At 32.6% G+C, this 18,912-nt stretch overlaps 1 protein-coding gene and 1 non-coding gene across 2 annotated transcripts; both read right to left on the bottom strand.

Annotated features, from left to right (window-relative positions):
* Window positions 1-333: 333 nt before the first annotated feature.
* Window positions 334-406, bottom strand: TRNAE-CUC. Its single transcript has one exon. It is a non-coding gene; the product is annotated as a tRNA-Glu (tRNA).
* A 294-nt stretch (window positions 407-700) lies between these two features.
* LOC110725809 (aldose reductase-like) lies at window positions 701-4,734 on the bottom strand. Its single transcript, XM_021905279.1, has 8 exons — window positions 4,544-4,734; window positions 3,290-3,340; window positions 3,050-3,123; window positions 2,843-2,930; window positions 2,322-2,528; window positions 1,864-1,935; window positions 1,135-1,374; window positions 701-1,037 (listed from the first exon to the last, which is right to left on the bottom strand). The coding sequence occupies exons 1-8, from the start codon at window positions 4,685-4,687 to the stop codon at window positions 924-926; spliced, it is 990 nt and encodes a 329-aa protein (XP_021760971.1). The 5' UTR covers window positions 4,688-4,734; the 3' UTR covers window positions 701-923.
* Window positions 4,735-18,912: the final 14,178 nt, after the last annotated feature.

Here is an 18,912-nt window from a genome sequence, read left to right as displayed (position 1 = left end):
GATTTACATAGAGGTAGGTGCACTTGGGTGTTTAATGGACGGGCTATTGAATACATATATCTGTTCCTAAATACTAAATCATCTGCATAATTACTCCAAACGCTCATTAAAACAACCCAAGTTTTTGACTCAAATAACGGCACTGATAAATTAATCGAGCGAATACGTTATACAACTTTGGACCTCACGGCCAGCCTAGTAACCTATCGGAATGGGGGATCCTGTTGGCAACAACCATGGTGCGCAACCTAACGGCCAGCTTACCAAGAGATAACTCACAACAAGGCAGACTGTAGATGTCGCCCTTCATATGGAAAAGTCACAAAAATAGTATTCCGTTGCCGGGACTTGAACCCGGGTCTCTCGGGTGAGAGCCGAGTATCCTAACCAACTAGACTACAACGGATTTGTTGTCAACTAAATGATGTAAATTTTAAAGTATTAACACTATAGCATATTTACATTGTAACAACAAAACTGATTTTTATTTTATTTTATTTTATTTTTTTTATTAAATTTTTTGGATTGTTCGTGAAATGAACGTAAGGAATATGCTTCATGTGTAACTCTTTTATCTTTGGTAGTCAAAATCGGCTCACTTTCATTCCTAATTCGCCCGTTGTGCAAGATGCTATATCACATGGACAAGATGAACTTGATCGACATTTTACCATCAAATTCTTTTAATAAGAATTGATTCACGTGAATGCTAATGCATTACTTGATACAGAGTAGCTATTATGCCAAGTAAATTGAACGATCTCAGGCGAAATAACAAAGAAAATTAATTAAGTACGAGTACTATATACAGTATATGTTGTTTGACACAGTGCCATATAGGTTACATTTTATTGGAGAGAAATAAAAAGAACACAAGGCGTCGATTTAGATAATTTTCCCTTCTAATGATCCGAGAAGAGAATTTAAGGAGCAATCTTTAGAGGAGGAATATCTTCATAGTCCCAGAGCTCTTCCACACTCTTGAATGGTCCATCCGTCTCGTTAACAAACAGATTTTCGCCATCCATAATTCGTTTCTACAACAATTAACCCCCCAAAATAAGTGTTCTCAAGCTTAAACAAAAAGGCGAAGAAAACAAATTCTCAATTCAAATTCGTATAGTTAAAGTTTACCTGTTGTTTGAAAATTGAAAGAGAATCAAAGTCTTCTTCAGGAATTTCCCACCCGAAAACTTGTATGTTTTCCTTGATTCTATCCGGGTTACTCGACTTAGGGATGACACTAGTCCCTCTTTGCAATGCCCATCTTACAAGTATTTGAGCTGGAGTCTTTTCTAGCTTCTTTGCTACTTTCACCACCACTGGATCATTCAACAAATCTATCTTCCCTCCTGAACCCAACGGTGAGTATGCCTGCCCGAAAATATTGCAACACCACCCATTTTTAGAATAATTGCATGTTTGTGGATTATATTGATGTGCCCAAATATCTTATGTGAAATGTAAACCTCTTACATACCATTTGTAGTAAGGTGATTAAACACATAACAAATCTACTAAATGTTGAGAATTTTGTAGTGTTACTACTAGTACATAAGTACATAATGTTATCATATATTGTTACCTAGAGTATTGAACTCATGTAATTTTAAAAAAAATTGACTTCAATTCGCAAAATTTTCCATGTCACTAGTTCTACATTCAAGGATCAAACTCAACTATGTTGGAAAATTTTCATGTTACTTGTATTTGTCTATTGAAAGAATTCACGTTATATCTATATATCTACTTTTTATTATTGTACATGGTACCGTGATGCCAAATATAACATTCCCTTGGACATGAGTACTTATTAAGAGAACAATTCATGTTATATTTAAGGTAAAGGGGGTGACATCTTACAGTGGCGTGAATGCCATGTTCCTTACAAGCATTGAGCATCTTCTCGTTCCTCCATCCCGGGTGCATCTCCATCTGCAATGGCAATTCATGAAGATCATTAGTCATATAGCAATGATAAAGCAAAATTTAATACACTTGAGTAGGTTAACATATAGGTGTATTGATCAATATTGTCATCACTCTTTTAAAACCAAATTGTTGTTGATCTAAATTTTATACCAATTATACCGAAGCCGGCTTGCTTCTTTTGGTTACCGGTTGGGCTTTCTACCGATGGGAGATTAGTCAGCGGAAGACTTGCAGGCTAGCTCGTGCAATCAACGAAAAAAGCCTTCTCCATTCTCTATCTTCTAAGTGAATTGGCATTAGCTTAGTAAGCTAGCTTTCTAAGCTAAGCAAGTCCGGTTTACCAATGTGACGAAGTAACTCCCTATATATCAGGCAATTTGTATGTTTACCTGACAAACTGAAGGCTTAACAAGAGCAAAACTCAATAGCTTGGTAAGCTTTGCGACACTGAAGTTGGAAATGCCAATGTCTCTAACAAGACCATCGGCGGCAAGTCTCTCCATTTCCCTCCAAACTCCTTTCATGTCAAACTCTAGCACGTCTCCTGCTTTTGGTGGCATGCTTGCGCCTTCCTTTAAGCGAAACGGCCAATGGATCTACGAAATGAACAATTAATATAGCCTAGGACAAGTGTTCATTGGATCATACTAATATAGATAAAAGACCAATGTACATAATAAAGAGGGCGCCCCCATTACTCACTGTGAGAAACGTTTTTGTTTCTCACAGTGGCAGTTTCGTAAATAAAATGTACCACTTTAGTCGGTGGTACATTTTATTTACGAAACTGCCACTGTGAGAAACAAACGTTTCTCACAGTGAGTAACAGAGATTTATTGCACAATAAATTAAAAAAATAAAAAAATAAAAAAAAGAAATAAAACGTGATTAAGAAGGTAAGATAATTTACAAGGTAAAGATCAAGATAATCAAGTTGAAGTTTTTTAAGAGTGTTTTCGAATGCTGGTCTAACCCTCTCTGGAGTCAAATCAGTGCACCTACAAACTCAACAAAAAAGTAAACGAGTTAGTTTATGCGACTATTTTTTTGGGGGGTTAAAGATAGACTAAATGAGATTAAAATTGTAACGTTTATATAAAGAGGTGTAGAAATAAACCATAGTTTAGAGGTGACAAAAAGGTCCGTCCTTTCAACTCCAGCATGAATTGCAGCCTTAATGCCATCACCAACCTGATAACAAATGTTACAAATCAAATTTGTGTAGTATTAAAAGGACTTTAAGCTATTTTTATATGAAATTAATATCAAATAATATAAAATCGTATGCTTTATTTATAAAGAAAAGAAAAGAAAAAAAAAAAAATATCATATTGAAAGTCAGAAAGAGTTAAGTTACCTCCTTCTCTACATCATATGCCCAAGCTGTGTCAATATGCCTGTAACCAGCCTGCACCCAAATCAAACCATTATTGCATTGTTAGAGTGAAAATGGGCCTGATTTTAAGCCAAAGCCCGACTCATGAATTGGCCCAATCCATAATCACAACTTTTACACGACTACAAAATCTAAAATTATCATTCTATTATGGTTACTCGGTCGGTCAGGACTTATTCTCACACAAAAAAAAACGCGTTAACCGACTAAGAATCCCAAAATACTATCATTATATTAATTTTCTATTGACTGATTTTGATTTATTTTAATGTCAAAATTAATTATAAATCATTTTCCTAATTTTAAAAATTCATTTATTAATTTAGAAATAATTTTTTATTTTAAAAATAATTTTCATAATTAATTTACAAAATTTAGTTTTTATTATTATCAAAATTAAAAAATAATTCATAAATTAATTATAAAAATATAAAAAAATAAAAATAAATTTTAAAAATAAGAAAAAAATATTTATAATTAATTTTGACATAGAAAATAAATTAAAAAAATCAGTCAATAAAAAAATTTAGTGTAATGGTAACCATTTTAAAGATGACTACTATAGAATTTTCATATAGTAAATCGTGGGGTAATGGATGTTTGTTTAATTTTATTAGGATTTCTAATGTTTTCATTACCATGTATATCATCTAATCTTTATTACCTCCAAACATGTGAATTTGCTCATAAATTCCCATTACTTCACTAATACCACCTTTAAAATGATAATGAATATTATATTTGTGAATATAATGAGTTATTTGAGGAAGGACTACCATTATAATATACTTCTTCTGTTCCACAAATATTGCAAGAAGGATGAAATTACGTATCTCAAAACACAGTTTATATGTTAAATATTTATAATTATATAAGAGTAAAAATTATAAAAAGTTGATATTGTGAAAGTATTTTACGAGACGAATCTAATAAGACCCCTACATGACTATATTTTACTTTACGTATAAATCATAATTTATGGTCAAACAAGCATGAAGAACAGTACAAAAGTCCAGTTATTGTAATATTACTAGAACAGAGGAAGTATGAATTTACGATTTACAAATTTACAGTGGGTATAGACATGAAATTTTCCCCACAAACTTATAAAATACGAAAGTATAAAAATATTGTAACGCGACATTTGTACAATAACTCAACACGTTGCTCGGGTCCAAAAAATAGTTAATTTATTTAAAAACAAGAATACCATACCTCGACGATGGCACTTTCAACGGAGTAACGAGCTTGAGAGCCAGATTTCCATGTCCCCAAACCAACTGAAGGAATAGTATGATTACTCATCAATTTGAAGTACTCCATTTTGTCATTTGCTGGAACAAATGTTACTCGATGCATTTTTTTTTTTCGTTCTCTCTCAAATTAATTCTCTTTCCTTTAATTTGTGAAGCACGTACTTATTCTAGCAAAATATTATATATACTTGGTATAAGTTGATGAGTAAGATCTAACTCATGGACCCATATTAGGTTGTTAGCCACGTGTATATATATATGTTAGTAGTTAGTTAGCCACGTAGCTTACTATTGGCGGTTAATTAAATTATTACTTTATAAAATATGATGATTTCTGTTCTGTTCTTTCGATGGGACTACTAGATAACACTTGTTAGTTCTTACTATAGCTGCTCCAGAGAGTCCTACATCCTGAAACATCCGTAGTCTTCCTTCGAATTTGCTTTTAAAAAACTAGTTTTTGTCCTCGCGCATCACGCATAGCGTTTTGTTTATCTAAATTAGGAGGACATTAGTGAGTCGGGCTTGTTTGACATCATTTTTTGTTTTTTATAAAATAAAAAATCAAAAATTGGAAACAAGAAAAAGGTGTTTCTACTTTTTAGTTGTCAGTTTTCAAAGTTATCATGATATTAATAAGTTTAACTAATTTTTTATTCATTATATGACATATATCTTATGGTTTTGAAAAACAAAAAACCAAAAAACAGAAAACCGCAGCGATGCCAAACGAACCCTTAAATCTATTTGGTTTAGGTTTTGTTATTTTGTGCATGAATTCGAAGTTGTATATAATATAAATGATTGAAATGCTATTTGTGATTGAAAAAATAGGATAAAATGTGTATAAGATGCATTTACCTCTTTTCGAAATAGATTAACGTTATAAATTATTTACATCATAAAAAATTGAGAAGCATTGAAACGTATGTTGGTATGGACTAAGGAAAATTAGCTGAGCTAATATCATTGCTTGGACTGGATTACATGTTTGTTCTTTTATTTGCTTTGTGTTAAATGTTCTATTGTGGATCTGTAAGTCTTGATGTTACTTATCTATTCTTAGTTAATAATAAAAGGGGAAAACTTACAAAATTTGTATTTTATTTATTAAATTTAAAACCACATTGTGTTGTGAATTTGTGATTTTAAATTGCATTTTTTTTTTTTGCTTTTTTTTTTTAAATATGAAGCCTTTTAAAATTAAATTTTGTAAGAAAAATTTCTGAATGATCAATATAAATTCAATGACATAAATCATCATTAAAACAAAAAAAAAAAAAAAAAAAAAAAAACAAGAACTTAGGAGAGTATACTAATGATAAAATACTACATAATCTAATGTTAATCAAATTATAATAAATCTCAACAAATACACATAAAATTAGATATAATCTGCTAAACAACAACTTAGGAGAGTATATTAATGATAAAATACTACATAATCCAATGTTAATCAAATTATAAATAAAACTCAACAAATACACATAAAATCAAACATAACTTGCTTTAAATAATTTTCATCTAACAGCAATGAGATTGAACCATTAGATGATCCGATAACATATCATTTAACATGAGGGTTTTTTTTTTTCAATTGAATGCACAGAGGTTATGACAAATTATTTGACACAGTTTAGCATTGGATTACTATCCATCAAATGCATAGTTTTCATTAAACATAATTGACTTATTTGTATTATTTAGTTTCTTGATTATTGTTTGACATGATAAGTTTTGTTTTCACTTTTCAGCATAATCGTGATTTGGATCAAGCTATTGAAGCTATTCAAGAAAAGTGTTGTTACAAATTTTATGTGTTGAATGACAGTAATTATATATGTTTTGACTTGATTTACCTATTATTATTATTGTCATTGAATATAGGGAAGGAATATGTAAGTAGATATCTGTTTTATTCCTGTAGAAAGAATCTTGTTTTAGAGTTTTCTTGTCAAAGGTATACATTATTTTATTAAATGTGATATCAGTTACTATGCTTAGGTTTCTTTATATATAGCATTCTTATTATGGATTAGTTAATACTGAGTGAGCTGTGTTAAGGAGATAAGTCTAGGTATATATTATTTTAGAAATTTGTATAATTCTTGTTACGGCGGAATTTGCTGCTACGTTTACTGTATGTTATGAGGCTGAGCAGCAGAACAGGCTGGTATGAAATATGTTTATTGATTTCTTTATCTTATGCTAGGAATAATGCTTTGTGTATTTATGTTTTTTTTAATAATGTTAACTTGATTTTAACATATGTTGTTGTTCTGTTTTTTGTGAATGTATATTTATTTACAGCGTATTCCAGATGATTTCAAAGACATATTAGATGATAGATTCTTAAGTGTTGAATTGTCTGTGCATGGTGATTCTAGATCTTGGGATGTTACTATGGTATATGAAGAGGATGGAGATGGTTGAAAAACTGTTTTGGAAGCTGGGTGGTCAGAGTTTGTGGAGGATAATGGTTTAAATGTCGTTGATGTTTTAAAATTTACTTATTCTTGGCAGAGTTCATTCATTGTGCAGACTTGTAAGCCAAGAGGAGGTAAGAAAGCACAAGGGTCAGGACATAGAAAGGGTGATGGCAGTTCTGGTAAGAGACGTGGGCGGAAGCCTGCTTATGAAGGGTGTTCTAGGAAAATGATTGAGACAAATGCATGGATTGATGACCTTGCAGCCGGTTGTTGTGAGCCAAAGTTTCGATTTATTTTAACAGTAGCTTATCTTCGAAAAGGGACTATTGTAAGTGTTGATTAAAGAATTTGATAAATTAATTTATTGATGTGGCAAAAGCAAATTAACTGAAATAATGTTGTTTTATCTTGGTAATGTTGTTTGCAGAATGTCCCAGTTGATTTTGCTTAGGATTGGTTAGCTGAATATGGTGAGTCAACAAATGTTGTTCTCCAGAATTATGATACACATTTCAATGTGCAACTGAAAATTGTGAGGAAGGAAAGTGTTATCACTCAGTGCTTCTTAAAAATTGGTGTGAGGGAATTCATTGATCGCTACAATGTCAAGAGGATGAAGGAGCTTTTTTTAAGTATAGGAAATCCTCCAATATTTGATGTAGACCTAGTGCTAGTGTAAGTTACTGGGGTTTTTTTTTTTTATTATTTAGGCTTTGTGTACCAGATTTTAACTTTGCTTTTAAGAACAATAATAAATGTAGTGTAATATGTGAAAGGTAGTTAATGTTCTATGGGTTGTTACCTTATGCATGATATTTATTATGATAAGTGTTTTAAAATTATTAGTTCTGTTATTTTTTTGAATACAAGTTGTTAACCATAACATATGTGTTTATAGTGCTGCTAATATGTTATATTAGAGAAAAAGCCAAGCACACAAGGAATTTTGCTTTGAGAACTATAGGCAGAACAGAATAGTGTAGAGGATTGTACAGGCATACATGTTATTACTGGTTTAACTTAATGGGTGGACTAAGATGAAGGCATAGAGTGAATTAAATAGGAACTTGTTGAATTCATGTTTCAGAGTAAGCAATTGAAATAAGCATTATTGTAGGATTTTATATAATGTATTTTTAAGCTAATTAGCAGCAACAATTGGGTTGTAAAGCACATATAATTTAAATTAGTTAGAGACAATGCTCAGGAAATGGTTGTAGAGCATAACAAACAACAACACATCTAAGATAGTAAGAGAAGCATGCTGTGACTAATGTGGTTTGATTAGAAGCCTTAGGTTGGATTGAACAGGCATTTAGTTATGGGAACCAACTTTCATCATCTACTAAGACCCTGTCTTGTATAGTTTTAAAGCTGATTCAGATTTGATGTGCATTGGAGGTGTGTAGTTTAAGTTAACTATACATAGCTAGATAAGTTTCATAATTAAAGGCTCTATATGGATGAGTTGTAGCTATACATATATGAGCTGTGTTATGTTATGATTCATAGTTTAATCACATGTAGGTTTAAAGGGTCCTGGCTGTTTTCTATTAGTTTTTGGTAAGAGTTATCCAATTTTGTGGCACATGAGAGAGTTATTTTAAGGTAGCTTTACTATTGCATAGAAACTACATTTAACCTTTAGGTAACACATAGTTAGTTATCTTGGCATATATAAAGGGAGGGTAGACTGCTAAAGATTTTACCATTTACTTGCATTCTTTAATTTATCCAAACTACTATCTTTGTTGTTAGAAGTAACTTAGTGACTATGGAAAACAAGGGTAAAGATAAGGTTGATAGCAGTGTTCAGTGTGGATCAGCCAAACAGCCTGACCTAGAAGTGGTGGAGGAACGTGTTATTTCTCTAGAGAAAAGGGTGGAGGAGCTAGAGGTTGTTGTTTCTGCTCTTTGTTTTGGTGAACCAGAAGAAGAACAACCTAGCCCTAAGAGAGGATGTTCCATGCACTTTGCTAAAGCTGAAGCAAAACAGAAACCTCAGGAAGGAACCAGTAATTACATTGCTCAGCCTATTCTTCATGGCATTGAAATCCACCACCATTCCAGCCCATCATATTCACCTGGAAGTGATGCCTTATATGGTGGTTCATTTTAAGGAAGAAAGCTCTTTTGCAGGCTACATCTGTGTTGAACTTTTATTGTGTCACTTTTTTTCTTAGTATTTGTAGTTAGAGTTTAAAGTTTTATGGTTGTAAGGTCCTCAAGCTGTCCTAATTCACTTGTTTATCTTAAGTGTTTAGTTAGTACTAAGTAAAATAAAAATGCTCTTAAAGTACTTGTAATTTAGTTTAAAAGTCTTATGGTTGTAAGGTCCTCTAGCTATCTTAATTTACTGTTCCTTAAGTGTTTAGTTAGTATTAAGTGATGTGATTTCTTAGTAATGTAATTGCTTATCTATGAACCTTGAGTGGTAAATTGCTACTATTTTGTGTAATCTTTTTTAAGTAATGATAGTTAAGTATTATGTAGTTGTAATTTATATAAGTTTTAAATTTAGTTTGTAATTTTTTTGTTTTAAATTTAGCTTTTATATTTTTGGTTGGTTAAAGCCCATCTAGTGATTAATCCGATAAGGATGGTTAATACGGAGTAATACTCTAAGGGATCTTTTTTTGATTTCAATGTCATAAAGACTCAAATAGGGCATTTTAACTGGCTTGTGAATTTTCTTGGACCTAGCACATGCATTTTCTTAAAAAAATAAAGATTAATGTCTAGTTATACTTATTAATATAGGAAATTCAATTTTAAAATTAAGTGCTTAAACAATATAATTATGGTTTATGTCATTATTTCATGTGATGCTTTTGTCATGATATTGTTTCATTGGATAGAGATTTAAGGTCCAATGCAAGAAGGTAATACATTGACCCAAAAGGCCCAAAGTAAAACCATAAAACTGGGCTGTAGGCCTAGTCTGTTGAGATGGATAATGACAAGATTTTGCCTTATTTCTTTGATATGGGTAATTTCAAAAATATGGCTAATTATTAAAATATTTAATAATAAAATACCTAATGATTTGATGAATTATTATAAAATTTTAAGTACTATGTTTGTTATAAATAATAAGAACGAAGGTTGTATTTGGGTTTTAGACAGGGATTCTAAGTTGATTTAGCCTTTATAAAATTGGGTTAAGGCTTTTTTAATTTTTTAAAAAACACCTAAGTTGCTGGCTTTATCGAATTATTATTAATTTTATTACGTATATTAATTCATTTCTTGTCGTCTTAAATGTTTTATAAAACAATTAAAATCAATGTAACTTGTTTTTAACTTGCAAGAAAAATTTGCGCGATAGTTTGTCGATATTATTATTATTTCGTATTATGTACAAATAAGTAGTACGCATGATCGCTTTTCTATGTAATAAAGATTTTACAAATTAAATAGAGTAGTAAATCTGAAAGTTTTCAAGCATCTCAAAAAAGACAATTTTTAAAATAAGGATTGATGACGTTTTTATTCCCGGGTAGAATTGCTGCATAATATCGTCTCAATATGACTATTTAAACAATTACGTAGAAAGCTTATTTTCTATTTTTTGGAATGTTCTTATGTAGTATTTATATAACAAGCTTTAACTATCAGATAATGTAAAGTGAAGTGTTTTCTCGGTCAATGTGTATTATGTCAACCGATGCAACCTTCTCTATCTACAATAAGGGTCTGGAAAAGTAATTCGAAGAGACATGGAAGGGAAAGAAGACATTTTGCTTGTTATAAAAAGCAAAGTGTCATCATTGTTCGCCTAAATCAAAATATTTCTCTGCCTAGGTTTTGCTGCTCAAAAGCTTTCTTTTTCCTCATTAAAATTTCCTAGCTAAGTTTTCAAATGGCCGGAAACAATGGCAGCTCTTTTTTTTCACATGCATATCGTCAATTTCTTGAGAACAGGAAATCGAATCTAATGGGTCAATTATCGGCAACCGTTGAAGTTCGGTTGACAACAACATGTAAGTGCGACGAGTTGCTAAAGGAGCTTAATGAGATTGATGGTCAGTTAGCAAAGTGCGACAAGGTTGATGAAGAGTGAAGAGATGGTAAAAGACCTAGAATTGAGGGCAATTGTGATGGTGTCATTCAAGTTAACAGTGATAGTGATGATGATACTGTTGGGGTGAAGAAGGTGCACACCGTTGTAGGTGAATCGTCTAGAAGGCAAGGTGAGCTCGGTGATGTAGGTGGGGTTGAGGCTCGTCGAGTTGAGGGAGGCGAGGCTGATATGGAAATTAGTGATGAAGATGTTCAAGTGAAGGAGGTTATTCATGAGGAGGTTGTTGTTCAGGCTGAGCAGGTGCAACAGCAACCTGCAATTCATGAGGAAGTTGTTGTTCAGGTGAAACAGGGGCAACAACAACCTCAAGTTGATGAGGAGGGGGAACCAGAAGAAGAAGAGGAGGAAGAGGAGGAGGAGGAAGATGAAACAGAGCCAGAACCAGGGGAGTGGGACATCAATTCTAAAGAGGACGATGGGTATCCATACCATTACCGGACCCCTGAATTTGATGAAGACTCCGACGCTTACGGATTTGATTCACTATAGAAGTAGTATTTTTAGGTATAAAGTAGTATTATCTTAATCAGATTATGTAGTTCTTGATTAACGAAGTTTTATAAGCCAGTTTCATTTTGTTAGCTAATGAGTATTGTTAATATGATTATAGAACTGGCTTAGGGTATTTGGTTTATAAATAAGTTGGTTTCAGTGTAATGGAGTTTGGCATATATAAATATTTTGGTTCAAATTGTTAGTTTTTTTAGTATTTGCCTTTTTTCATGCAATATATAATGTTGAATGGATTGAATTGTGGAATTGATTTTAGTGGTGTGTTGTTCTTGGACAAGGCAGAATAAATTTTATGTTGTTATTGAAATGATGTGCAATAGATTTAGGTGTTTTTGAGTAAGTGTTGAACGGATTGGATGTAGGTAAAAAAACAGAATTTATATGTTGTATGGATTGAAAACAAGGAAAAGATTTATATTTTTTAAGTTTCAAAGTTTGATGGAGTTTAGAAATTGATTTTTAATGGCATGTTGCTCTTAGATAACAAGAATGTGAACAATTTAGTAGGAATAATGATGTAAAGTAATAGGAAGCTTATCAGTTTATGAACAATGATAACGAGAAGCTACAAAATAAGGTAGGGTGATTAGCTACAAAATAAAGTGTGAGATTTTGTTACTGGAATGATTAGGCTTATGAGAAGCTACAAAATAAGGTATGATGGTTAGGTAGGTCAAAGTTTGCTTGAAAGTTAAATCAGCTAAGTAATCTTAAATGTATTAGTATTTTTTGCATTAGTTTGGGTCATTCTAGGTTGTATATATGAAATTATGCTCTTTAAGTGAAAATGATGTTGCCTATTTTGAGTTTGCTTTTCATTTACATAAGGCTTGCTTCTTTTGAGCCTTGGATTGCTGCATTAATGTCTGCTATTGTTTGGACAATGGCTTTCTTGAAAATCCTTTGTGTTTTGTATTGCTTTTCTGCATTACATTATTAAGTTTTGATGTATGACATGATAGGTGACTTCTTGGGTTGCTAGGAGATTTGTTGAGATTGTAACTGATAAAGATTTTGTAGTTGGGGTGCTGTTTTTTGTCCAGTGGAAAACAGACTGGTGTTTTTTGCTTTTATATAGCTTTTAAATTTGTGGCAAGTGTTAACTAATTTGAGATGCCTTTGCAACAAGTATTGAGCCCTGTGTATGAGTGTTAGTTACTTTAAATTGGCATGGGGTTTTGTTTTTTTTAAGCATGTAGAAAATTTTGCGTTCTATCCCTAGTTTCATTTTTTTTTGACATGGCAGGAAAGTACGAGTCTTCATTTCTTAATTAAGCAACCTTCTGCATTCCAAAAGCGCAATATAGAAGCTACGCTCTAGGAGCTTCAATATAAAGAAGCTCATTTACAGGGTCAATTATTAGATGCAAGGGTCATTTGCTTGGATGTTGAAAAGAGGATAGTCTATATAGAAATGCAGTTGCATGAAGTGGAAAATGAGATTTCTGAAATCAGGAATTTTAAAGAAGGAAAAAAGGTTAAGAAAAATCTTCTAAGTGATTCTCAAGATGCTGTGCATTTGGTTGAGTCAAGTCAAACTCAAATGTGCAGAACTGAAGTAACTGAGGGTGTTGTGTTAGCTAAAGCTGTTGAGGATCAAGTACAGCTAAACATGATGAAAATTTTGTGGTGTCTGAAGGTAAAAAAAAAACTTAAGGTAATGAAGTAATAAGTGTTGGTTATTAGTTCTGGTAAAGATTTTATACCATACCCTTAGTAAAGTCATGCATTCCTTTAGCTGACAACGACGATTCTTATGGAGATGGTGGAAATGATAAGGTTAATAGTTAATTAGTGCTTACTTAATATGTAAGTTAAAAGATGTTGCTTATAATAAGGTGAGTGTAGGACAGTGTTATGTCAACATGTTTAGTGAATGTGATAAGTGATTCTGCTAAGTTTTGGTAGTTTATTTGGGATATTGTGTTGTAATGGATGTTTCTTCGAAATTCATGCAATGAAATATAAGTTTATTAGATTCCACTGTATTTGTTTATTATTTAGTTTCTTATTAGATCTTACAAATAATTACTTGTTAGATTTTTAATTGCTTTTACTAAGTTGTCACTTGTTAGGTTTGTATTTTTGTTTATATATCAGTGAAAATGATGGTCAACTAATTGCATGCTTTAATAAAGGAATATAAAGAAGATTTTATTTAAATATAGCTGAAACAACTGCGGTTTAAAGATAAGTTCATTGATAAGGTAATGAATATCTGATTTTCTTGAATAAAGGTAAGTAGTTAAAACATATTGCATTGACTGAGTATTTTTAAAAATTATGGAATAGGAATAAATATTAGCAGATTTCATAAAGGTAACTTCAAACTCAGATAACTCAGTAGATAGCAAATACAATAAGCCAAGGTACTTATAAGCATGCATAAGTTACCTAGCAAGTTTCAAAATATAACATAGTGGTAATGTTAGAGTAGTTTAGGATTACATAGCGATGAGCAAATGATTAGGCATATGAAATGGGCGCAAAAAATATAGCATTGTTCCAAAAGGTGTCGAGTAGGAACACATCCAAAATGACCAGGTAGTCATACCTAAAACAATGTGTTCCTATCAGAAGCCTAAGGCCTAAGTAGTCACGACTTTACTCAAGAGAAATGGATTTCACAACCCACTTTAGATAGCCAACCCTCTTGATTAAACCATTTGGGCCTACTTCAAGCTTAACTAGTTTGTCTTTCAGAGCAGCAACTATAGCTTCAAATTCAAGCCAGTCTGTCATCTACACATGAAAAGGCAACATGTTAATATAGAGATAACCTGCAATGCTATTTAAGTCTGCAATGCAAGATAGTCACTATGTATTCAAGAATTTATTTAAGACTCTCTACCTTCTTCTGTAAAAGTTCTGTGTCTTTAAGGCCAAGTAATTTCTCACACTGCTTTCCATATGCAGTTAAGCGGATACTATCAATGTCATCAATTGCATAGAAGCTGATATTGACTCTGAAAAGAGACACATTCAGTAAATAATATGATGATTTGCAGTATCAAATTCTCTATGTATGGAAACATGTATCTCTTTTCTGCAATGCATTGAGCATTGCATTTGTCGCACTAAAATTTGACAGTCTTCACATTATCACAGCGTTTTCCACAGTCGTTGCATCCAATATAAGCATTCACATCTTCTTTCGTAGCAGCTGGAATTGTAACCTTAAGCCAGTGACGCTCATATGCAGTGGTTGTAGTTGACTACAAGTTAACAAACATACATGAAGATGTGTCATTGAAGATTAAGACGCTTTCTATGAATAATGCAATGTACAATTACTGTTTTCTTATTGAGCTCTTCGACAGTCATTATAACATTGGAGCTGCTAGCCTCCCTGATGGTCTCCTGACGTCCCATGTGATCAGAAAGACGATCCTAGTTCTCTAATATCCTGTTTCAGAGAAAATATCTAATAATTATCAACAATTCAAGTAGTAAAATATTTAAACTGATAAAGTATATTAGCTCACCAAGCCTTTAATGCATTAACTTCTGGACCAGTAGGGTTAGGATCAATAGTTGTTGACATAGATGATGCCAATGAGAACCCTAGGCCATAAAATATGAGTTAAGGCATAAACATAGTTAATCAAGCAGTATAAGAGTATTCAGAGAAGAATTAAACCAGTGTGGGGAGCTGGTTGTAAATGCCGGAAGCTGACAACCATGAAAGATTCTCACCAGCCTGCTAGTCGAGCAAAATCTTTAGTAGCAAGTTATCCATACACAGAAATGACAAGCCCATCACCAAGCCTGCAGATGTAGCAAGTTACTATTGAAATAGATGGCAGAAATAAGAATCAGTTAATATCTATATGCATGAATTTATACTAACTTTTGCACACTATGACCCACAACAATAATATCGCGCACATCAAATTCATAGCCACTTCTTGTTTTTTTCTTTCGTGTGTCTTCCAAATGCACCACTGTAGACATCTACTTTTGGCCTCCTGTCCCGACAGGAAGTGCGATGATGTTACAAAAACCCGTTCTTCATGCTAGATCAAAGTTGAAGTGTTTATGGACTCCAAAATTGCATTATGAAGTAAGTTAAAACTCGTATTTGAGACCAAGTTATCTTAGATCCTTGTCCAATTACTAATTAGGCCTAAAAAGCGCTCATACATGTTTCATCTTGATTAATTACGGACCTAAATGCTTCATATGCAATGATTAGATCAATTGGATCTTACATTGTTGAAAACCGATCCAATTAGATAAACCAACCATCAAATTTACGTGCAAGGCCTATACATCTGGATATCCCTTTCAAAGAGCTTTCCAACGGTATATTATAAGCCCAATTCCGAGTTAAAACGAAGAACTTATCATCAAAATACTAAACCGGGCCCTAAAACCAACACCCTTGCACTAAAACAGCCATATCTTTTGATCCATAACATATTTTAACCTAATTCTAATGGAATTGGAAAGTAGACATTCATAGCGTTCCAATGATATCTTATATGCCTTAATCCAACTTCGCAATCAAAATTTATGGAAGTTTTAAAAACGTGTTTTTGTATAAGGTAAACCGCACCGCGCAACTCTCAGAGTTGCGCGCGCCTGCCAAGCGCAAGTCAAAGAGTTGCGGTGGGAACTCCAGCGCGACTCTAAGAGTTGCGCGTGCCACTTGACGCCGCGGCTCTAAAACCCTAAACCTAGATTCCTATGCCTATAAATAGGGGTCTTAATCACGACGGAAACCCTAGCATTCTTAAATCCCTAATCTCTCAAGTTCTCTTACTATACACTAATTTTCTCCTCTCTTCCCAACTAATCTTCAACCCTTATCCATCCATTTGAAGTCCTTGGAGGTAGGAAGAAGAAAGAAGGTCCATAAACATATAAGACGAAGATCTAAGCAAGTATAAGAACGGTTAGTTTCCTGAGCACTTAGATAAATCACTTTTCTTTTCTTGTTTAAATAACTTTTAATCAACTAATTAGTGTTATTTGGTCACTCTAAAAAAATTAATAAATTAATTCACATAGTATTCTTTCGTTAATCAAGACTAGAATTTGAATAATTAATTGATTGTTTTATCACTTAAGCCAAGGCGAATCTTGTTTATTTTTGTTCTTTTCACAAATTTGAATAACAAAGAATAACGACATTCATTGCAATGTAATCTTTATGTGATCAATGTTTGTAAATAAAATCAACTAACTTAGTTTTAGGTATCACGTTGCATATATTGTTTGGTGATGAAATTGTGAAAAAGGAAGAGCTAGTAGAGGTCGCACTAGGGCTAGAATAGCGATTCCTCCCTAAAACGAACGTTATTTTAGTACCCTCGATCCCGAACTCATTTCTGGTACACGTAGACCAATTTGGGCATGGGTAAACTTATGATTCATGCTAAATATCCCTTGAACCCTACTTGGGAGAAAGGCATGAACGAGATTTATGAGTCATCCTAAAACTCATTGGCGACTCCTTATTAGTTTCTTATAAAAAAAGCGTAATGATAAAATCAACTCTAATTCAAGGTCCCCTAAACAGTCTGGAATTCAAATCCTAACACATCTTAAAAAGTGTAAAGTCCTAGGCTTTTAAAGAGCCATGGGCATAGAGAAGAAGGATCCCCAACGACGGGCACACCCTCCTCACAACCACAACTCCAAGAATGTCTGTATTAATAATCACAAAGTTAGTAAAGGCTTAAACATGTTAAACAAGGTTAATGGCATGCTAAATCAGAGAGTGAATATTACCAAAACAGTCATCTACACTTCTTGTTGGCGGCACTTCAGCAATAGGAGTGTATTTTGGCAAAATAGGACATGTGTTAGGATTGAGTGACTGAATTGTAGTTGACCCTCCAAATGACAAGTAGTAGTCACCTTCCTTGTTGCGATACATCAAATTGGTGTTTCTGATAGGTGCATCTGCAATGATGTACTCTTTCTCATGCTCTAATATATTTTAAAAATTCTTAATCTCATCATCAAATAGAGTGCCTCTGATTTTGTTACCCTACATGTACAACAGGGAAAAAAATAAGATTATATTTAACTCAAACATTTAAAATAAGCACTGAATGTTCATAGCATTATACCTCATCATCTTCAAAGACAAGTTTCTGGAAAGCCTTTTTGTTTTCTCGGTATTTTGCAGGAGACTTTTCCTTGACTGTAACTTTAATCTTGTATTTCTTGTTTTTGGGAGTTAGTTTGTCTATAGGAACGTATTGAGGCTTCATCTACTACAGTTGCATGTAAGAAAAGTTATTAAAGAGTGCTTGTCAATGTTAAAGGCTACACAATACATGGTAATGCAATAATAAAAAGGTGTTGCAGTGCTTAAAAGTGTAAGTTAACAACATGCTAAACTGATAAGATGCTTTGTTTAAGTCAGTATTTATATGCTAAGTGTACATTACTGGTTTATTTATAAGAATATTTTTTTATCATACAATGCAAACAACCTTTTCAAAGTAGTTAACTATAAGAAACTCAACAACTTTAATAGTGTAGACAACCATAATTATATCTAATTTGTACTGGTCAACAACATAGTAAGCACAAAAATAGATCCATCACAGTGAACTGCATTAAATAAGTCATGCTATTAAATTCAAGCAAATAAGATTTTACACGTAAGTTGTTTCATGTTCATAAGAGTTTCATTGCTAATTTTAATAGACATGTAATACAGGAAAGCACAACAGCAACCATACATATCAAGATGTGACAATGAATAAGATCAAAGAAAGCATACTAATAAATGCAAATAAGCAATAACTCAATAATTTGAAAACATGAGAACAAAGCCATTAATGCACTTACCTTAGCAGCAGGATATCAGAGAGAATAATCTGCAAAGAAGCTTCTCTCTAAAAGGGAAATGAGATGTACGTTTTGGAAGAGAAAATTGTCCTTTAAATAGAGCAAAGGAAACATTAAAATTTACTTATATCTATAGCTGATACGTTTTAATTGGCTAGAAAAGTAAACCTGTGCAATATCTACTGGAAATAAGCATGTGTTTATGCTATCTGGATAATAGTGAGTTTCACATTGCACAAGTTTTACAATGGTACAAGCAACCCAGCTTTACTCTACTTTCTTGAGACTTCTGACTAATGTGATTTTGACTCCTCCGTTGACACATAAAAATGTAAAGTATGGCAACTTTTTTTTTTTCCAAAATATTATAGAAAACCATTACTTATTTTATTTGTATTTTTTTTCTTAAGGCATTTTTTAAAATTTTACACCTTTGCATGTACTGCTTGTATTTTATTGTAGTGTGAATTGTATTCTAATTTTCAATTGAAG

Source organism: Chenopodium quinoa, unplaced genomic scaffold (assembly GCF_001683475.1).
Source record: "Chenopodium quinoa cultivar QQ74 unplaced genomic scaffold, ASM168347v1, whole genome shotgun sequence".
NCBI lineage: Eukaryota > Viridiplantae > Streptophyta > Magnoliopsida > Caryophyllales > Amaranthaceae > Chenopodium > Chenopodium quinoa.
Note: the sequence above shows the minus strand (reverse complement) of the source record. Positions and strands in the feature narration are given on the sequence as shown.